This window comes from Rhinichthys klamathensis, unplaced genomic scaffold (genome assembly GCF_029890125.1).
Source record: "Rhinichthys klamathensis goyatoka isolate OS25496 unplaced genomic scaffold, OSU_Roscu_1.1 h1tg000024l_1, whole genome shotgun sequence".
In the NCBI taxonomy this organism is placed as follows: domain Eukaryota; kingdom Metazoa; phylum Chordata; class Actinopteri; order Cypriniformes; family Leuciscidae; genus Rhinichthys; species Rhinichthys klamathensis.
In genome coordinates, this window is record NW_026606575.1 from 238,948 (window position 1) to 261,934 (window position 22,987).

A 22,987-nucleotide genomic window follows, 5' to 3' on the forward strand; every position below is an offset into this window, starting at 1 on the left:
GTCACTGCACTTTGAACAGAATAGGCAGTGCTTGCACTAAAGTATCTATAGCAGTCATGCTGTGAAGGCGTTCTAAAGCCGGAAACATTGTCAAATAGCACTGAAAGGTGTATTTTAAATCTATTTTGAATCTACCTCACACCTGCTTTTCTTGATGGATATTCATTACTCCTCAACATACATTTCAAGATACTATATAGTTCACATCCTTCCAACCAAATTCAACTTCACTGCCTAGCACCCTGAGGTAAACACACACACACTCTCTCTCTCTCTCTCTCTCTCTCTCTCTCTCTCTCTCTCTCTCTCTCTCTCTCTCTCTCTCTCTCTCTCTCTCTCTCTCTCTCTCTCTCTCTCTCTCTCCCATACTGTATTTACACTGTAAAAAATCTCTTGTGTCTCATGTGTCTTTACCTGTGTAATCTCCTGTGTCCTCTCCAGCAATTCCTCCAGTGTTCATCCCCAGCATTCCTCTTCAGCGATCCTCTCCAGTGTCTGTGTCCTGTGCACTCCTCTACCTTGTGTTTGCCATTTACCTGTTTGTCTGCCTGCTGTTTAATAAACTCTTTCACCTACTCTTCTGTCTCCAGGTCCCGGTTTCGTAAAAATGGTTATAATGCCACTTAGAGGTAAAAAGCAGCAAATGCATGTTCTCTCATTGTGGAGGATGAGTAACATATGTATGTTCGCTTGGGCAGTTCTTGTTAATGATCAGATTCCAAAAGGTTTACTGATTCAAGAAGGTGGCATTCCAGGTCTTTTTGTACCAGTCGACTCTTTTGAGTTAGATCTAGAATAAATCTGTCTGTTCAAAATTGAGGTTGTCTCCCAAATAATAATAATAATAATAATAATAATTAAAAAGTTATGAGTATTTTGTAGCTTGACAAATACATTTCAATGTAGTGTAACACTGATGATTGATTGATTGATGATGCCAGTGAACCATTGGGAGTGCTGTAGATGATTATCTGTCTGGATGTGAAAGAAAGAGGTAGGGGGAAAAGTTCCTCATGCTTGCTAAACGGTTCACTTGATTGTTTGATTGTCCATTTTAAGTTGCAAGCCCTACTCTTAATTGTCAACTTGGATGGTACAGTAGCTTCACCAGTGCTGTTGCAGTACATGCAAAATTTTATGTACTGATTTGCATTTAGTACGCAATAATCTATATAAACATTCAGACATAGGCCCTCCAAAGGCAAAACTCACAAACTACAAAAGATCCACAATACAAAGCAATTTGATCCTTCCAGCCCTCCTAAAGCTTGAGTCTGAAGTCTAATGCCTGGAGAGGGGTTGGTTAGCAACACGTCTTAAGTCTTTCACCATGAAGTGACAATAGAAGCACTGGGGGAAGTGAGCATGGTGTGTGTTTTCATGTCAAGCAAAAGACGGGAATGAAGAGCAGGGAAGGGGGACACAGTGGCCCTTAATATATGCAGCACTATTGTGTGGAGTCAATGCAGCATGCTAAAATGGGGCAAGTGAGGGAGAAAAAACTGTAGAGAGAGAGAGGAGAAAGAAGACAAGGAGGGAAGCACATGCCATGAGGATATGAGTCTCGTGGACATTCTTCTTAACCAGGTTGCAGGCATGTTTCTGTCTCTTTCTTAGCTTAGGAGCACCTCCAGAAATATTCACAAAAACAAGAGTCTTAAAACTTGTTATTCAGCTTCTGTTATTCAAAAGACTGCACATAATGTGGTGAGGACACAAATTGCTAACAGTCTGTTTGTAAAACCACAACATGTGCACAAGGCATTTCTGATTGCTGATTGGAGTTTGAATCTGTCAAATGGTAAAATGCACGAAAATACAAGCTGAAAAAAGCCAGACTGAGACCACAAAAGGAAAGAAGCCAGCAGAGGTAAGAAAAAATCTCTTTTGTGATTACATAATATGTGTAATGGTATCAGCACTTTGTAAAAAACTTAGAAATGTATGGTTGCATTATGACAAAAATAAATTACAATTTAATCAGCAGTTGAAGACACAGAGCAGGTGGATGAAGCCACACCCAAATCTGTCAAGAAAAAAAATCATTTAATTGTATGGTTTTATGGTGAATGTTCTGCATGGTATTAATACTGTAATAATAATAATAATAAACTTGATTTTACATTAAAAGTTGCATCTACATTAAAAGTTGCATCTCAAAGCGCTTTACAAGAACATACAAATAAAATACATTCAAATAGGGAATTTTTTTTTTTTACCTAGATCAAAACATAAAAAATAAAAAAAAACATTAGGCAAGCCAGAAAAAAATAAGACCAAATATTTGGTTTCAATCTGTTAATCAAAATAAGATAGGCCTAAATAGATTTTTTTTTTTTTTTTTGCCGTTTAAATCCTTAAGAGTCAAATAAACTGCAATTGAAAATTTTATATGATATAATATTCCTGTGTCACAACTGCTTTTATTTATTTAAATAGGCCAAAGTTTTATGTTGGCAGCTATGGATAGCTAGATAGAGTTGTGTGTGTATGGTAAAACAGCTCACCACATCCTGTAGATATCAACTGCTTGTTTGAGCCTTATGGTAAGCTCTGTCTCATCATCCTTTGCAGGTGTGATGTATCTTTCTAAAAACAGTTCAGGTGTTTTGACCGGTGTGGAATGATATGTGAAGGGATGGACTCCTCCGCTTCGACCCACCTGTGTGCCCTGGTCCTGTTCATCTATATGCCAATTTGTCAAGCCTTTCTGCCCAACTTCTGGTCACGCGTACTTACGTTGTCCTGGGATTCATACACCCATCAGTACATGACAGAACAAGCTATACTCAACATCACAATGGAAACTCTGAGCAGAATGGTGGAACATCAACAAGATTTAAATAATGAGGAGCTGGTAGGTTTTATGTGCATATGCGATTCATTTTGCACTAGGTGACTAAATAATGCATGTCGTTAGCCATTGTCTGATAAATTGGTACATTTCACACGCCAGTGACTGAGTTATAGGATGAGAATAAGTTTAGCACAGATATTTTCACTGTGTGTTGTGAATGTATATTATATTCTTTCAACAAAAAAAATGGGGGGGGGGGGGGATTATATGTTATAAATTATTTCACACATTTAAGCAAATAATTTCGAGCGAATGCAATGTGATTAAAATCCATGAGCCCAGAAGTCTGTAAGTCATTATAAGTAGAATTAGTGTTCTAATTTTTTATTTTTTATTGAAAACAATTAACATCTCAAGCACCCACAATGTTGCTACATTTTAGTTCTAATCACTAAGTTATATCATAAAAAAATTATTGATTGCCTGATGTTTCTTTCAAATTATATCACGTAAGAATTTATCTTTGTAAATGTGTCATTTTGTAAAGAGGAGCAGATATGCCATATTACATGTTTGTCCGTGTGCGACAAAAGTCTTACTAGCCAATGACGATTTTATTGACTTTGTTTGCATGGAGTATTGCATATAGTTTCACTGATCTTTTTGTTCCAGTATACTGGGCTTGGTCGGGGGTTTTGGCATGCTGTGGGTGAGGTTGCAAGCGCTAACGTTGCCATGGATTTCCTGAGCGCCACGCGGTCTGATCCAGTGTACCACTTTGACTCTGAGATGGTAGAAGGAGCCACGCAGATGCTGCGAGAGTTCTGGGGCCAGACAGTGCTGCTGACCCAGGCTAAAGAGTACCAGGGGGCTAGATGTAGTCTGGGCCAGCTTTTTCACTCATTACAGGTTGGCTAACACATTCATGTAATGCCAACACTGTTTTTGATAAAGGTGAAGTGTGTACTTCTGGGCCACCAGTGTCACCAGTTGGAATTGTAAAAATATGTACTGTTTTCAAACAGGTTTCTAGGATATTCCCACCCCAATCTCATGCCATTGGTGGAGCTAATGTTGTGTCAGGAGTTTTGTTTTAGTGCCAAAGTCACAGTATTCACACCTTTCAGGGGAAATCTACCTATAATGGTTTCCTAATAATTATATATTTTGCTTGGATAGCCGAAAGTATTTTAACATAAAAGATTATGTCTGAACTATATCCTTGAGGGCAGTGATCCAACAATTATGCAATTGTGCTTCAGGCGAGTCAACCCAAGTTCAAGTCCCTGCTCATGGTCCCATTCCCCTCTCCTATCACTTACTATCTCTGTGTCAACTGTCCTATCGTAATAAAGATCAAAATTGTAACTTAAAAAAAAAGTTATTTAAAACACATAAAAGATTACGAGGCTCAAAATGTAAAACAAGATTCTTGTTTAATCAGAATATTGTTAGCAATACAAAATATATTAAGCAAACTCTGTGCCTATGTTTGTGTGTAGGACTTCTACAGTCATAGTAACTGGGTGGAGATGGGTCATCAAGAAGTGTATCTCCACCTTCTTCACCCAGAAGAGCCTTCAGTTCCTGTAGCCTCAGGTGAGTCCTTCGTAAAATCATGAAACAGTCAACTCTTCACCTTAAATATTTTATTGTAAATAAATAAATCGCTATTGTTTTTAGTGGACACACCTACCTGTGCACAATGCTACAGATTTAGCTGTTACAGCAATCTTCTGGAGGAAATGATTCGTCAGACAGAACCGTTACTGACTACTGGCTATTTCAGCACTTACCCTGTCAAACCGCCAGGTATACATCATCATGTAATTTGAGTGACTAAAACATGTCCTGGTCGCATTTAACCTCAAAAATTTAAATTAAGCCTATTTTTAGGATAATAAGATTTTTCATTGTGACATTATTTGCTTTTCAAAACCTTGCTACTGTAATGTTACTTTTAAGATTTTATTTATGTACTTATATTTATTTTTAATTTTTTTAATTTTTTAAAAAAAAAACTTTTTTGTAATGCCAACAACAAATAGATTACTGGAATGAATTAATATGCACAATTGGATCCCCTTATTTGTAAGTCAGTTTAGAGAACCATGTCTGCTGAATTAATAAAGGTAAACTGAGTTATGATTCATTCTGATGATTTAGTAAGTTACTTATAAGAAAAGCAACATGCATTGTCTTGCTATTTAAAGGCAAGTGCAGTCACGGTGGAATTCTGGACAGTAGTCGTCACCAAGGAGCTGAGGGCGGAATCAACAAAGACAGCACATCTCCGCTGTTCTCCCCTCATCACTTCCTCCATAAAGAAGCTGCCCATCTGGCTACCACAGCAACCCTTCGAGTGCTCCAAGACCTCCACAACGAGGTGGGGCCCAAAAGCTTCCTCAGGTCAGAGGTCACTTTAATTTAACTTGAATGCTTAAAGGGATCTATATATGAGGCAAGAGAGGAATTTCTGTATTACTTTAGACACCTCATGTGTGACACAATTCAATTCAATTTACATTTGTTTGTATAACAGCTTTACAGAAAACGCATGTGTCTACATTACAATTTAGAGTGATCTGTTATCAGGTGACTGTGTCCAAGTTACGTATTTCATAAATTTACATATACAAATCACGCAGTTATCTTACAATGTATTAATTTAAACAATGTGTTAATATAAGGCAAAAACAATGAGCTAATTGAAGAAATTAATCCATGTTGTGAACAAATGATTAGGATATATAGAAAAATTTAGCATTGGTGCATGTTGATTCAGAGTTTGCTTCATCTGAAGTCCTTGCAGCAGTTCTCGCGGCACGTCTCTTCACAGTTGTTGAGGCATCAGAAGTCTTTATAAGAGGCGCGATCCAAACTGGAGCTGGCATACTCTCTTGTTACCTCGGGATGGGCATCCTGAGATAAAACAGAAAAGCAAATGGAAAATAATTATCATAGCAGTTGTTCATAACTGTGAATGCTTAGCTTAGCTAAAGAGAAGCATCTTTAATCTAGATTTAAATTGGGAGAGTGATGTTGAAAGAGAGCCCTGACCATTATTATTATCAGGAAGGCTATTCCAGAGTTCATTAAATGTGAAAATGCTTTCCCTTCTTTAGTGGACTTAGATATCCTAAATACACAGGAGTTAAACCACTTAGGGCCTTAAAGTTCCGTAGCAATACTTTATAATTGATACAGACCTTAATAGGTAACCAGTAATACATTGCAGTAATCTAGTCTAGAGGTCATGCATTGCATGAACTAACTTGTCTGCAGAAACAGAAATCAGAAACAGATAGCATGTTCGTTAGCATAGTGATGTTTCTGAGATGGAAGAAGGCTGTTTTTGTAACAAGAAATATGATTCTATATGATTGAAATATGATGACACCTCTTTTTAATATTGAGTGCATGAGAGTGCATTGGTCTGTCTGTTAAGTTTTACTTTCCTGTTTCTAGTTTTGTGAAACAGAGTTGTCCAAAGATCCAAAACACAAGTAATGAATTCTGTGGAAACCTGTAGGCTTTTCAGTGTTCAGCAGCCCCCACCATTGGTCTTCGTCATTGACACCACCGGCAGCATGTTTGAGGAGATCACAGCCGCACGTCGCCGAACCCTCTCCATCATACAGGCTCGTGAAAAGAGCCAACGCACTACTCTGCCTGGCACCTTCATTCTGGTGCCTTTTCACGACCCTGGTTAGAGTGATATATTCTGCCTATTAAGCTCATTATAACACTGAACAAAACCCTAATCTGAGTTAGTAAACATTGTTGTGTCACTTCAACAATATGTGCCAATGGCATATGTAAAAGTTTGAAGAAAATTTTGATGTATTAATATTTAATTCTTTGTTGAGCACACTGATGATGAAGTCTGTTATATCTCAGGTTTCGGGCCAGTGAGGGAGACAGATGACCCTCATCAGTTCATGCAATACATGGAGGATCTGATGGCTCTTGGAGGTGGGGATGAACCAGAGATGTGTCTCTCTGCTCTTCAGGTAACCATAAAATTGAGATCTGACATTCTCTGACATTCTTAGAAAACACTGAACACAACTAAACACAATTATTTACAAGTGTGTCTCTATCTGTGTGTGTCTTATGTGTGTGAATGTGTCTGTGGATCAGTTGGCTCTGACCCATAGCCCTCCGCTGTCAGAGATATTTGTATTCACAGACGCCTCTCCTAAAGACCGTCATCTACAGAGAGCAGTCCAGGCTCTCATACAGGAGAAGCAAACAAAGGTAACTCACAAACACACAGACTGCATTAAAAGCAATATACAGTAAATGCTATAAATTATTCATTCAATAATGAAAAGTACAGTATTAATAGTTCAGGCTAAGTACAAATTTACTATCTATTCCTCCTACTTTGTGTGTTCTGTATTAAAGTGTTCTGTTGTTTTCTTAGCAGCATGCTAATGCCAAACTGTACTGTGTCTCATGGAAGGAAAGCTGTACAGTACATGTGATGCATATTCCAGATCAGTCATTTATGAAGTTCCATTTCAGCTAGGAAGCTGCCTTAGAAAGCAGTTGTCTATGTAGGAAACTATGTTCAGGACAGTATTTTCATCCATCTAATCAATACATGTGCTAGGTAAACTTCTTGCTCACTGAGGATCCAAGCTTCAGAGGAAGAGAAAGAGGGAAAAGAAAAAGAAAGAGAGAAACTTTATCTCCTGGTAGATTCTCTCTGTATTCCTCTCTTTCATCTATATCTGGAGGAATCACCATCTTCACGACAAACAAAGACATCCACAAAGTGTCAGCCATTGTAGAAGACACCACTACCTCCAGCAAGGTACAGTCAACTGGAAACACAAGAGGACCAAAAGACCATAATCTCTGCCGGTTTCAAGAATGTTATACAGTCTTGTCAGGATTCTGGATACAGGATTCTTCATAATCATGTTTCTTTCTCTGAATAGGTCACTCTGCTTCACGCAGAGAGTGAATCGGATTCATCAAACTCCTTCAGAGTGGACAAAGCTGTGACGAAAGTGATGCTGCACATCACTGGTCAGCTCACACATTGTGAGCTTGTCAGTCCCTTAGGTACTCATACTAATGCAGAGAACTAAAACAGTCAACCAAGCATAGACAACTATGCTCCCCTGAACATTACCTTAGTTCAGGGGAGCATAGTTGGGTCATCAGTGACATGCAGATAAGCCAATAACTTGCAGGTGTTTGATGACCAGATTAACTTCCTATACCAAGTCGCAAAGACCACACTGCCACACTCTGTTCTTAAAGGTTATTAAAATGACCGCCAAAAGTCAATTAACTGACTAAAATGAAGCTGGATAACTGTAAAACTCTCACTTGCAACGTTGCATGTGCTCAATGCTCAGTCTCAGGACTCCATTTGTAACTCCTCAAGTTCTACTCTGATTCGAACCGCCTTCTCAAGCAAGGGAGGTGGGCATGCTAACAAGGACCCTCAAAGAGTACAGACTCTGGTGTCAGTCACTAGTGCGCCTCTTGAGGCCAGAGCAGTGAGGTTTACTAGCGGAGCTCTTACTGCTGCCCTTCATTAAAATCACCCCCTGAACCTCATTCCCACCCAGGTCACGGCAGCAAAGTAACCCCTCCAGTTCTACTTTCACTCCTCTGAGCGGGATTCGAACAGGTGTCTACATATTCATGGGAGGCGGGCGTGCTAACAAGGACACTAAATTTCTCTAGCGTCAGTCGCTAATGTCCCACTTGAGTCCAGGGGAGTGTGTTTAATTTGTACAGCTCTTACTAGCTGGCCTCCGTTATACATGCGGCCTGAGACTGCCAAAGGAAGTGAACACCAGGGACTCAGCACATACAGATATACCAGAAACCATGCCGGATACAGTGCAAGCTGACTTCTAGGGCCCACTGCTGAATGATAGTCTGTGTTAGTCAAAACATGCATGTCAGGAGGTAGGGGGAACTCCAAAGACAAGTTTACAATAACCATACAAAAAGGGACCAATCTTTATGTTCACTGTACCTTCATTAAAACATCTAAAGACAGAAGTATGCATTGATGTATCCCTGCTGATGCACTCCGTCTTATAAAGAAAAACACTTAATTCTCTCTCTGCTTCACTCTGTATCACCTACAGTACATCTATGTACTATCTTGTACCTTTCCAAACACTTATGGAACTTCATATTTAGTTACAGTCTCCCGAGGATGATTCACTACAATCAAATTGTAGTATTCCTCATTTGTAAATTGCTCTGGATGATTTGTCTTATCTATCTTTCTCTCTCAGGTGCTCAACAATCTCTTCCTGGTACTGATGGTCCTCTAGCAATGCTAGACTCATCTAAGGGTCTATACAGAATAAGCCTGCTGCCTCCACTAGAGATAGGTATATGGCAGCTTTCAATCAAAGCCATTGGACCAACTACATTCAGTATCCTAGGTAAAGTCTTAACTTTATAGAATTAAGTGAGTAATACGACTAAGTAACAAAAAAGAGTAATGTGTTTAAGCCTTAAAACACATTTTTATTCAATTCTATTTGATGAATATGACAAAATGTGTTTTTCCACATTTTTAGAATTTTTCCAAATTGGCATTAACTGATGTTCTCTAGGTGACAGCAACTTGGACTTCCTGTACTATTTTGCAAAAGAATCTAATGAGACACATCCAGGACTAAGGAAACTTGAGGGCAGCCCTATAGCAGGTCTTTCTTATTGTTCCCTGAGCCATTTGTGTAATGCTGAATTAGGGCCCAAGCCCAAAGGGCGAAGGCCCTATTGTTTTCCTTAGGATTATTTATTATTATTATTATTATTATTATTATTATTATTATTATTATTATTATTATTTTTCTGCTACCTTTTGGACACTTTTGGAGGCCTTAACATGCTCAAAAACTCCTGAAACTTTGCACACATGTCAGAACCCGCGGCCATCAGGGCCGGGCTGAAGATGGTACCCGGGCGTGGCAGGGGGGCTCGACAGCGCCCCCTGGAACGGGGTCCGAAAACATGGTCCATAAATCAAACACGCTTGCATGTAATAATATGAAACTCGGTACACATGTAGATCTCCTCGTTTCATATATACTTCACACTCTTACTTTTTACCCCAGCCCAACAGGAAGTCGGCTATTTAGGGTTGTTGGTAAAACACACGCAATGGAATGTGAAATACTCCTCCTAGAGAATTCAAACAAACGGCACGAAACTCGGTCAGCATGAAGTCAAGACATTGAGGATGAAAGTTTGCGAGGGGATTTTTGATATCTCGAACGGTTTGGCCGTGGCGAGGAAACGAATTTATGGCGAGAAACAACAAACAAGAAGTGCGTTATAACTTCTGCATACATTAACTGATCTTGATGAAACTTCAGCAGTGTGATCGCTGTAAGAGGCCGATCACATGGATGTGACTATTGTGAGTCAAAGTTATAGCGCCACCAACTGGCAGCAGGAAGTGTGTCACTTTCTAAATGCTTTTGACAAAAGTGGGGGGGTTAGTTTTATCTACAGTAACAAAACTCGATATGTATATTGTACTCTTCGAGCCGGACAACTTTCTAATTTACCGTAATTAGCTACGACCAACAGGAAGTCAGATATTTTGGTTTGAATGTGGATTTCAGATTCTGAGTTTTTAGCTACTCCTCCTAAGTAGTTTATTTTATTCATGCCAAACTTTTTCAACATGATGAAAATACATTGAAGATGCTAAATTGTGAACAGATATTGAATATCTCAAACGGTTTTGCTATGGTTGAGGGATTCAAGTAATGTCAAAAAAAGAATCAGGGCATGTCTCATATCTTTCTAAAATGTAATTATACACCATTTATTTTTATATAAAATTATACAAATATTAGAACTAAACCCATTTTATTCCTTTTTTTCAATTTAAGAATTATTTTTAAGTTTAAAAACAGCCAGAATGGTTGTTTAGTCAAAAATAATAATAATCCAAATCATATATAGTGCTATACTGCCCTCTTGTGTTCAAAATCAGGTAGGCCTATTGAATTTATAAATATTTATATATTAGGGATGTTACTATGGGAATATTTTCCCACCGGTTAATCAACGTGTGATTGTGTAAACCAATTGTGTAAACCTCCCGCTGGGGGGTTTAAAAACACTAACTTGAAAGCGAAAGTATAATATGGACGTCCGCACAGACATTGAAATGGTGGCGCTCGAATGAATTCCTATGGAAGTAGAAATTAACTAAACGTTCGCTCTGTTCTGCTCGCTCGTCGCCATGGACGCGCACCATTATGAATGCCAGTGCAGCCGCATACTTTTTAGTGTCACTAAAATTAGTGCAATTTCGGGGGCCGATTGCTTGAATTGTGAGTTCAATAGTCTATTATTTTTCACGGAAAACACAACAATAAAAGAGTACAATGACAGATTCGCTTAAATAGGCGTTTTTACATAAAATAGCCTATTCCATCATCATCTTTTCAGTCAGCTCTTCACTCTCGTGATTAATGAAATTTGACTCCTGTTGCTGATATTTGCTGCAACTTTCGTTCAGCTCACAATTTAGTAAGCAAACACGTTTCAAATGTGTTTTTATTTTATTTTTGTGTATGTGTGTGTATATGTATGTATATATATAAATATAGCTTATGTTTCAAATATGAGTTAATTAACAATCGTTGGAAAGAATGATACTTTTAAACATAACACTAAACCGTCATTAGGTGTCGCCAGGCGACCGTCTTAATGAGCGAGTCATTGATTCATTCGTTTGAACGACTGAGTCATTCATGAATGAGATAGATGTTTATGGATTGATTGGTCATTGAATCTTTGAGTCAACCGATTCGTTCAAAATGCTGAATCATTCAGTAATGAGAACGCGTTGCTGTGAGATGCGCGATGGTTCTGCTGTGATCTTTGTTTAACTATTTTCGCTGCTGAAACAGAAAAAAAGTCAATATTGCATGTAAAATGTAAGTGATTTGACTTGTGTGTGTGTGTGTGTGTGATTGTGTGTGTGATTGTGTCTGTTACAGTGATAAGAGTTTAACCCTTGTTAAACTTTAGGCCTTGTCTTTTTGGATATATATCTTTTTATATTAAAAAATAGTCATACAACCCATATATTTTAAATGTATTGTTTGCTTTAAATTACATTAAGATTGTATGTTTGGTAATTGAACCTGAATGAATTTTAAATGAATGTGCTATATTTCAGATCATATATTTGTTTTCCTTAAAATTTGAACTAACACTAACTTTATTCTCATCTGAATGATAGATTATTTATTTCTGTAAAAAATAATAACACATTTGATTTTTCTTTTTTAATCAATGTAGAATGTGTAACTGAAAAAATAAACAGATTAGGGCTCTGTTTGATGACAAGAAATGAAAACCAATGCGATATGATGAATGTCCAAAAGATGGCTCCCACAGACTGTTTTTAAATAGGATTGTTTGATATTTTTTGCTTTTAAACTGTGTGTGTGTGTGTGTGTGTAAGAGATTTTGGTTGGGTGACAGTTGTAGTTTACAGTTTGACAAGAGTTTATAGCTTGACAAAAGCACAATGTTGTGTTTTATTGCAAGTGTACACAAATATAAGTAAACACTTTGCAGTTTGAATAATGTCCTGTATGAACAAAAGGACGGAGTATGTTTTTATGTCTACATTGTTCAATTACGCCACACACACACACACACACACAAACACACACACACACACACACACACACACACACACACACACACACACACACACACACACACACACACACACACACAAACACTATTTTTCTAATCAGATCAGGCAAGTAATATTCTGTCTTGTCTCTTAAAAAAACAATATATATATATTTATGTATATATATATATATATATATATATATATATATATATATATATGTGTGTGTGTGTGTGTGTGTGTTTGTGTGTGTATATATATAAATATAGCTGCGAGCAGCGATGAAAGGGCCAAAGCCGGCGGCACCGCCACCCCGGTTATAGCGCCACCAACTGGCAGCAGGAAGTCTGTCACTTTCAAAAAGCTTTGAAATCACCTGATTGCTTCAAACTTCACTACTATGATGTAAACACACGGCAGATGTAGACCTGGATGTAGACCTGACCTTTCAGAAGGTTGCTCTCGCATACTTTGTGGTTGATATGTGCCCTCAATGCACACTTTTGCAGAGCCCACACTGATACAAGCTCTACAGCACACTTCTTTTCGACAGTCAAAGCAGGGTTACGTTTTTGCACGTCGTGCACAATAACCCTAAAGGCACCAGGGTGGCGGTGCCACCGGCTTTATATATATATATATATATATATATATATATATATAAATATAGCTGCGAGCAGCGATGAAGGGCCAAAGCCGGTGGTACCGCCACCCCGGTGCCTTTAGGTAACTAAAGGCACCGGGGTTGCGGTGCCACCGGCTTGGGCCCGTAATCGCTGCTCGCAGCTATATTTTTCATTGTTGTTGATATCTATACGCTTCAAGTGATTATGTTCTTACCATCACATTTATTCTTAGGAGTCCCAGTGTTTTTAGTGGTTGCAGTGACAGGCCTCTCACCTAATGAGGAGGCCTCCTTCAGTCACGTGACTCTTTTGGGACCCAAAGGGGAGAGCCTGCAGAAGGTATTGCTGAACTCCTCATCTTCTTATTGGTCTGGAGAGGAGTTAGTGGGCTACATTGACTCAGTTCCGAGGATGCCATTCACCATGTGTCTCTCTGGAAAGGATGGATGGGGGAACCTGCTCGAAAGAGTTTCCACTGAGATGATTCAACCGACACACGTACAGATTCAGGTATTAGTGAATTTGAGAATAATGTGCTGGCAAAATGTATAATAGCAAAAATAAAAATTGCCCCTTGTCCCCAGGTGCTCTCTGCTCCACAACTTCTCCCAGGTCACAGCTCGACTGTGCTGTTTGAAATATTTAATCATGGACCCAAACGTCACTTCAGTCTTTCAGCAGAAGATGACCTTGGGTATCTCTCCCACCGAGACCAACAAAGGTGAGAGCGGAAGAAAGACAGAGCCAGCTAAATGACACAAATACTACAGGTTTTTACTAAAATAAGGTCTACCTAAATACTGAATGTTTATCAATGTTTATTAGTTTGGTTAAAGATGAATGTAATTTCATATTCCAGCCAGATATGTTAGATAAGTCCCTTACAATTGTTCTTTTTTTAGGCTAGTTGTCGGTATGGGGAGCTCTGTGAAGAGGGAGGTTGAGCTAAGGACCCCTCAAACTGCTCAGACAGGGAGGGCAATCACCTTGACTTTGACTGTTCATGCAGAAGACTCACCAGACTCAAACTATGCTGTGGTACACCTGATAGTGATACCGGAGGTAAGAACCATCACAATGTTTTATAATGAAGAAGGTTCCAGGTTCAAGTCCTGGCTGAGCCAGAAGTCATTTCTTTGGAGTTTTATTTTCTCCCAGTTTCTGTGTGGGTTTCTCCCAAAATCCAAAAACATGGATAAGAATTGGAGACACTATATAGTCCGTAGGGCTGAGTGAGAATGTGAATGTGTGTACCCTTTGATGGACTAGCTATCTGTTAATGGTGTTTCCCCGGCTTGTGACATTAGATGCTGGGTTAGGCTCCAGCAGTTTGTAGAATGGATGGAAGATTAATAAATGCTGTCCACATAATATCTTTAAGGGGAACTTATTCCATCCGATCACCAAAAATAACCAGTTGAGAAAAATAGTTGAGAAAAGTAAAGTTAGTTCTGATAACAGTTTTAGCAGCATTTGTTTGCAGATGTAACTTGAGATGATATTTTGACATCTAATACAATGACATTCATGCATATTTTAATGTGACTTAAGACTTACTTTTGTTGGTCTACTGTCTCATATGTGAACTAGCCTGTTATATTAAACATTGTTAATGTTTAAACATGGTCTTGTGACAATTCCAGGAGCCTGACAAAACTCCTCCGGCATGTTCTTCTCTGCAAGTGGAGTCCTCCTGCCCCTCTCTGTGCTCTCAGGGCAGCTGGAAAGTCTCACTGGTAGCAAAAGACAGAGGTCACTCTGGACTGGCATCCATACAGCTGGCACAAGGAGAAGGCACCCTCATTCTGTCTGAAGTGACTACAGAGAGACATGCACAACATTTCCCACAACTTCATGAAGAGACCATGCGAGGAGTCCATCTCCCTTTGCTACTGCCACAAAAGGACACCTCAGAAATCAGTAATCACCACCTTGGAACAGGAACTGAACATGGACATCAAAGTCTTGAGGCAGTCCAGTTAGTTAATGGGGATCATCCAGTGAACATTAGTGAATGGACTAAGGGGAAGCCTGTAATGATGCATTATTCCTCAGGCTGCTGTGCCCCTCAGGCAGAGCTAGTATTGTGGGATAGAGCGGGTAATATGATACGCTGTCATCTCATAGCCAGTCAGCAGAGGGCATTACGAGAAAACAACAGGGCTCACAGTGGGAAATTTACTTCACAGCTAGTTCTCATGTTGTGGGGTCACTCAGCATTGATTATTATCTATGATCCCAGATAAAATTTGCTTGATTTACTGTTTATTATGCAATTATATATGGACACAAAACATACTAGTTCCCTTTCGTCCTGGGAACTCCAACATGTCGTCGGGGAGTTCCCTGACGAATTGGGATCACGCTAGGGAGACCAATTGCCTTCGAGTGAATTAAAACGAGCCAATGAAAATTGGCATGCAAGATTTGCATTCAGTAAACATTGCGCAATGCTTTTAGCTTCGGAGCCGTCCGATTGTGTCCTCTCTGAGTGAGTGAGCTTTAAGAAATGTATTTTTCTTACGACTACGAGTCTGCTGTTTCGGGAGGGGATCTCTCTGTGTTGGTGAGATGGCGTTTCAGCGTCCGCGCGGTTTCCTGTCTGCCGGCTGCGTCTATATGCTGTTAATTCAAAAGCTGTTTTCACAGCTGGTAAACGTTTGAGTGCGCACAGCGGGCTTGCAGTTTCCCCGCTGTGTTGCCGCGTTGGGTCCCTGTGTGCTTCAGCACGATAGAGAGAGTACTTTCTTCCTGAAAGAGCAACACGAGTGAAGATCGCGTCCTTTTCAGGATGACGTTTCACTTGTGTGTTTCTGGATGCGATCGTTTCCTGTCCTTATTTGGCGGCCACGTTCATTGTTTCACATGCCTAATCAGTGTGTGAGACTACGTTCGTGGGTGGTTCATGTTCTCTCAGGAGTGCATGACCACGTCGGCACGTTGTCCGTCTCCCCTTTCTCGTAAAGGCTTGAGCCGCTCAGCGTGCCGTGTGCCGTCGAGCGCCGGCTGACAGCGCGGGTTGTCACGGCAACCCAGCGCGCGTCATTCGGCGCTCAAGATGCGCGGTCAAGATCAAGACTCGCGTGCCTCTATGAAGTGAGTCCCTTTGCTTATTTCCCGATCTAGTTTCTCTTCTGGTGCACCAGAAGAGGGCTGCTTTGGCGAATAACATTGGTGATCTGAGGGTTTCAGTGAGCACGAACCACTCATTCCTCTAGCGCATCGCAAACATGCTGAGACTGTGTTCGTGGGTGGTTTATGCTTTCTTATGAGAGCATGACCACGTCGGCACGTTGTTCGCCTGCCTGAAGGCTTGAGCGCCCAGCGTGCCATGTATCATTGAAGCGATGACCACGTTCACTATCTTGCATGCCTGGTTGACGGCCACGATTACGGTTTCACATGCCTAATCAGTGTGTTGAGACTGCGTTCGTGGGTGGTTCATGTTCTCTCAGGAGTGCATGACCACGTCAGCACGTTGTTCGTCTCCCCTTTCTCGTAAAGGCTGGAGCCGTTCAGCGTGCCGTATGCCGTCGAGGCTTTCGGATGGGTTTCTGGTCCTTCTCATGAGGGACCAGGCATTTCATTCGGTGCCCCAGGGAGGACAGATGTCGATCGCTACATCGGAGAGAGGGCTGTTATACTCTGAAAATGATGCTGAGTTCCTACTATAATGGGGTGTGCTCATGCTGAAGATTCAGACTTAACAGCCACACTTTCCTGGGCTGTTCTAAAGTGCCTGGATGTGTGTGAATAATTTTGGCAGTATGGAAGCATTTTGGTGCCAATATGGCAAGCCAAACATGCCTAAATCTGCAGAAGTTTTTCCTCTCTCACTACCACTGCACGTGCTTAGTTCTAACTCGGGGTTGAGCTGTGCTTAGTGACTGACCGTGATTAGTCACAGCGCTGGCCCTCGTTTAGATGATGTCCACACTGGTGGTCCAGAAGCACCTCAAAACCAGCCCGCTCGGAGTTTGTTTTCCCCCAGCAAAGGGAAGGGAAACAACCCTGAGAGGAGCGACCCAGAGTATGTGTCGATCTGCTCTTTGGGAGTGCGTGTCATCACCACTCCTTCCTCCGGGGGAGGGCCAGGTGGAGAATTTCGTTTCTGTTCCGCCGCTGGTTATCCTGTAATCAGCGGTACCCAAAGTTTGAGCAGTCCACTTCCTCTGAGTCGTTCACGGGCCCCAGTGCTCAGATGGCAGTGAGGGCTGCGGCCTTGTCACTCTCGTCTCTCGCTGGGTGAGGGGAAACCAGGACTCGATGCCCCCGGGCCTCGTTCCTCGTTTCCCCTCACGGTCGAGACTGGCAGTATAATAAGACCAGTTTCCTCCGTCCGAGAGGGTCAGAATGGCAGTGCGTGCCGCCCCCGAGCTGCACCACTCCCGTTCCCCTCTCCCCAGCTTGCAGATAGCAGTGACGCAGCCTCGGCTGCGTCGCTCCAGTCTGCAGCTGGGCCCGGAGGCGCAGAGACCAGGACACGAGGAGTCAGGGCCTCGTTCTTCGTCTCTCCCCCTCCCTTCGCCACCGGGCAGCCCGCAGCAGAAAGCCTACGAGCTCTCTCTGCCGTCTGCCCCACGGTGGACCGCCCAGACCCCGCTTCCAGTGGCTACATTGCCACTGGAGCCGGGTCCCGGCCTTCCACCTCGCTGCCCCTCCGCGGGTACGCCGGTGGTTCGGGTGGGCTTATTGGCTCGGTACCTGGAAGCCTGGCTAGCGCTTCCGGGTCCGTCTCGATGGCTCATCCGCACCATTCGGTTCGGCTATGCAATTCAGTTTGCACGCCGGCCTCCCAGGTTCAGGGGCATCCACTTCACCCGTGTGCGGTCAGTGGATGCCCCTGTCCTGCGGAAAGAGATCGATGTCCTGCTGGCGAAGGACGCGATCGAGCCGGTCCCTCCTGCCGAGATGAGGTCCGGGTTTTACAGCCCCTACTTCATTGTACCCAAGAAAGGCGGTGGGTTACGACCAATCCTGGACCTGCGAGTTTTGAATCGGGCCCTGCACAAACTCCCGTTCAAAATGCTCACGCAGAAGCGCATTTTCTAATGCATCCGTCCCCAGGATTGGTTTGCAGCGATCGACCTGAAGGACGCGTACTTTCACGTCTCGATTCTTCCTCGACACAGACCATTTCTACGGTTTGCTTTCGAGGGTCGAGCGTATCAGTACAAAGTCCTACCCTTCGAGCTGGCCCTGTCGCCCCGCGTCTTCATGAAAGTCGCGGAGGCGGCCATTGTTCCCATGAGAGAACAAGGCGTTCGCATTCTCAACTATCTCGACGACTGGCTCATTCTGGCTCACTCGCGAGATGTGTTGTGCGATCACAGGGACATGGTGCTCCAGCACCTCAGCCGGTTGGGGCTTCAGGTCAACTGGGACAAGAGCAAACTCTGCCCCATGCAGAGGATCTCTTATCTCGGTATGGAGTTGGACTCGGTCGCCCAGACCGCGCGCCTCACGGAGGAGCGCGTCCAGTCAGTGCTCACCTGCCTCAGGTCTTTTCGAGGCAGGACAGCGGTTCCATTGAAACAATTTCAGAGGCTCCTGGGGCATATGGCAGCCGCAGCCGCAGTAACGCCGCTCGGCCTGTGACATATGAGACCGCTCCAGCACTGGCTTCACGATCGAGTCCCGAGGTGGGCGTGGCAGAGCGGTACGTTCCGGGTCAAAGTAACCCCGCACTGTCGCCAAACCTTCTCCCCGTGGTCAGATCCTGCGTTTCTAAGGGCCGGAGTGCCCCTAGTCCAGGTTTCCAGGCATGCTGTGGTTTTCACAGATGCCTCTGCCATGGGGTGGGGGGCCACGTACAAAGGGCATGCAGTCTCGGGTCTGTGGACGGGGCCCCAGCTGCATTAGCATATCAACTGCCTAGAGTTGCAAGCAGTACGCTTGGCTTTGTGCCGCCTCAAGGGGCTTCTCAAAGACAAGCACGTACTGGCCCGTACGGACAGCACTGCGACCGTTGCGTACATCAACCGACAAGGTGGTCTACGCTCCCGCCGCATGTCGCGACTCGCCTCCCACCTTCTCCTATGGAGTCAGAAGCATCTGAGGTCGCTTCGCGCCACTCATGTTCCAGGGGAGCTCAACCGTGTGGCAGACAAGCTTTCACGGTTGCCTCCCCTGCCAGGAGAATGGCGACTCCATCCCCAGGCGGTTCAGCTGATCTGGAGTGTTTTCAGAGTCGCACGGGTAGACCTGTTTGCCTCTCCGGACACGACCCATTGCCAGTGGTTTTACTCCCTGTCCGAAGGGACCCTCGGCACGGACGCCCTGGCTCACAGCTGGCCCCGGGGCCTGCGCAAGTATGCGTTTCCCCCAGTGAGCCTTCTTGCACAGACACTGTGCAAGGTCAGGGAGGACGAGGAGCAGGTCCTGTTAGTGGCGCCGTATTGGCCCACCAGGACTTGGTTCACGGAACTCATGCTCCTCACGACAGCCCCTCCTTGGCCGATTCCTCTGAGGAAGGACCTCCTTTCTCAGAGACGGGGCACTCTATGGCACCCGCGTCCAGACCTCTGGAAACTCCATGTCTGGTCCCTGGACGGGCCGCGGAGGTTCTAGGTGATCTACCACAGGCAGTGGTAAACACCATCACTTCTGCTAGAGCCCCCTCTACGAGGCGCCTCTATGCATTGAAGTGGAACCTATTCGTCGAATGGTGTTCCTCCCACCAGGAGGACCCCCGAACTTGCCCGATCAGAGTCGTGCTTTCCTTTCTACAAGATGGGTTGGAGTGAAGGCTGTCTCCCTCCACCCTCAAAGTGTATGTTGCCGCAATAGCCGCACGTCACGATGTAGTAGAAGGTAAGTCCGTGGGGAAGCACGACCTGATCATCAAATTCCTCAAGGGTGCTAGGAGGTTAAATCCACCTCGTGTTTTGCACTCTGTACCCTCTTGGGACCTAGCTCTGGTACTGAGAGCTCTTCAAAGTCCTCCCTTTGAGCCCTTGCTGACAGTGGAGTTTAATATCCTGTCCATTAAGACAGCGCTCCTGTTGGCATTGGCCTCTTTTAAGAGGGTCGGGGATCTGCAGGCTTTTTCGGTCGACGAATCGTGCCTAGAGTTCGGGCCGGGCTTTTCTCGAGTGATATAGAGACCCCGGCTCGGATATGTGCCCAAGGTTCCTACCACTCCCTTCGTGGATCAGGTAGTGAGCCTGCAAGCGCTGCCCCAGGAGGAGGCAGACCCAGCTCTAGCTTTTCTCTGTCCAGTCCGCGCCCTGCGGGTTTACACTGACAGAACGCAAAGCTTCAGGACCTCAGATCAGCTCTTTGTCTGTTACGTAGGCCAGCAGAAGGGGAAGGCCGTCTCCAAGCAGAGGTTAGCTCACTGGTTAGTGGATGCTATAACCCAAGCGTATGAAGCTACGGGTGAGCCTTGTCCTCCCAGGTTGCATGCTCACTCTACGAGAGGTGTTGCCGCCTCCTGGGCGTTGGCTCAAGGCGCCTCGCTGACAGACATTTGTAGAGCTGCGGGCTGGGCGACACCGAACACGTTCGCTAGGTTCTATAGCCTACGTGTGGAACCTGTTTCCTCCCGAGTACTCGCTACGGCCAGTGGTGCGAGGGAATAGGTTGTGTCGGCTTGCTACGCCACTCCATGCCTCAGCCGGATACGCGCGTCTTTCGCTCCGTTGGCGCCCTACGTTGGTTAGCCTCGTGAGTTCCTCCATCACCCCTTCGGTGCCAGGCGTGGCGGACCGCCGGCGCCAGGTCTACTACCTCTTAGGGAGTTGTTGTGTAGACTGGGTGTTATCTCTAGTGGTCTCTGCAGTGACCCATTATGCCACGTGCAGTCCAGCCGTGTCTTCCCCTTGACAGACTCGTTCTGTCGTCCCTGTTGAGTACGCTCCCACTCCCCCTGGATGGGACTACCTCAGGGACTGCCATATGTTTCACTATCCCCCTGGGCTAGTACATATGTGTATTCCAGGCCTTCTTCAGGCTTCTGGCTTCCGCAGCGTTCCCTTCCCCTTTTTACGGGTTGGGCACGCTTTCCCAGTGTTATCCAATCCACTGTGTGGTTCTTGCGGAACAGCAGTGTGATTCCCTTGCTAGCTCCCGTAATTTGTGAAACTGCTTAGGGTAGCTTAGCTGGGCGCTGAAAGGGGCCAGCACCATGGCGTTTTGTTAGGGATCCCAATTCATCAGGGAACTCCCCGACGACACGTTGGAGTTCCCAGGACGAAAGGGAACGTCTCGGTTACGTATGTAACCCTCGTTCCCTGAGTACAGGGAACGGAGACGTGTCGTCCCTTCGCCATGTTGCTGTACCTTTGCGGAGGACTGGACACCGTTCGGCTCCTCAGCGAAAAGCATTGCGCAATGTTTACTTCCGCCTTTTATACCCGCGTTGGTAGGCGGGTCGCGGAATGCAAATCTTGCATGCCAATTTTCATTGGCTCGTTTTAATTCACTCGAAGGCAATTGGTCTCCCTAGCGTGATCCCAATTCGTCAGGGAACTCCCCGACGACACGTCTCCGTTCCCTGTACTCAGGGAACGAGGGTTACATACGTAACCGAGACGTTTTTAATACTAGTACACACGCCACATAAAATAAGAATTGTCACTCAGGGATGGTTTATTCTGGAAATTGTTAGGTCTTCACATGACATTTGTATTACTACTGTCAGGATTCTGAGCGGAACCAACATATCACACCAGTCCTCAGGTCTTTACACTGGCTCCCAGTTACATTTGGGATTGATTTTAAAGTATTATTACTGGTATATAAATCATTTAATGGGCTAGGACCTCAATATATTGCAGATATGCTCACTGAATATAAACCTAACAGATCACTCAGATCATTAGGATCACATCAGCTAGAAATACCAAGGGTTCACTCTAAGCACGGAGAGTCTGCTTTTAGCTATTATGCCAGCCGCAGCTGGAACCAGCTTCCAGAGGAGATCAGATGTGCTCCTACAGTAGTTACATTCAAATCAAGACTCAAAACACATCTGTTTAGCTATGCATTACTGAATGAGCACTGTGCCACTGTTCGTCCGACTGTTTTTACTGTACTTTATTTTATTTTTCATTCTAAACTGTTTTAATTATTCTTATTTGTTTTGATTATTTTAATTTCTTCTATATAAAGCACTTTGAATTACCATTGTGTATGAAATGTGCTATTTGAATATACTTGCCTTGCCTTGCCTTGCCTTGCCTTGCCTACTGTATGTCATTTTAGTACGAACAAAAACGTACAAGTAGGTCTAATTTAATGATTTCAAGTTTTCACAATTTATAACATGCCAAATGGAGTGGTGTGTGCAATCCACCTTTTATTTTAGCTGCAAAACAATTTTTACATATGGCATATGTTTGTTCTTACCCCCTTAGACATGATGAAACATAATGTGAAATGGCCCAGAGAGAGAAAAGAAAGACAATGCCACAATATTTTGGCTAGGAAATCCTATTGCAAATTCATTCCAAAACCAGGTAACTTTCAGGGTATGTAAGAAGTGATAGTTACTTATTCTCTGAATATAACCTGCTCCTGAGCTTATTTTTACTGGTTTATATCAGAGCTATACCCTTCTAAAAAAAATCCAGCATAAACCAGTTTTAATTCTATATTGGTCCAGGTTGGTTTATGCTAGTTAGAGCTGGAATAGTGCTGGCCTAGCTGTTTGAGCAAAGACATGCTGCTCTCAAGCACAACTGAGCTGGTGTATAACTTTTCCACCAGCACTCCAGCTTCCCATGCATAACATTATGCTGGTGACCAGCAATGCTGGATTTTTCAGCTGGGAATTTGAAGATTCCAATAAAAAAGCTGTTATAGCTATAGACAAAGTCACAGACAATTTAGCAAGAGGTAGTATTATGTCAGATTATGGCATTTCTATGGTATTCACAAACTGTGAGACAGTTGTAAAAC

General features: G+C 43.5%; 1 protein-coding gene across 1 annotated transcript; it reads left to right on the forward strand.

Moving 5' to 3' along the window:
* The first annotated feature begins 2,546 nt into the window (after window positions 1-2,546).
* Window positions 2,547-15,345, forward strand: vwa7 (von Willebrand factor A domain containing 7). Its single transcript, XM_056242993.1, has 16 exons — window positions 2,547-2,857; window positions 3,470-3,706; window positions 4,300-4,396; window positions 4,481-4,609; window positions 5,011-5,206; window positions 6,330-6,505; window positions 6,698-6,810; window positions 6,941-7,057; window positions 7,416-7,619; window positions 7,747-7,873; window positions 9,073-9,225; window positions 9,400-9,492; window positions 13,317-13,594; window positions 13,669-13,805; window positions 13,987-14,146; window positions 14,728-15,345. The coding sequence occupies exons 1-16, from the start codon at window positions 2,624-2,626 to the stop codon at window positions 15,328-15,330; spliced, it is 3,054 nt and encodes a 1,017-aa protein (XP_056098968.1). The 5' UTR covers window positions 2,547-2,623; the 3' UTR covers window positions 15,331-15,345.
* The last annotated feature ends 7,642 nt before the right edge of the window (window positions 15,346-22,987 follow it).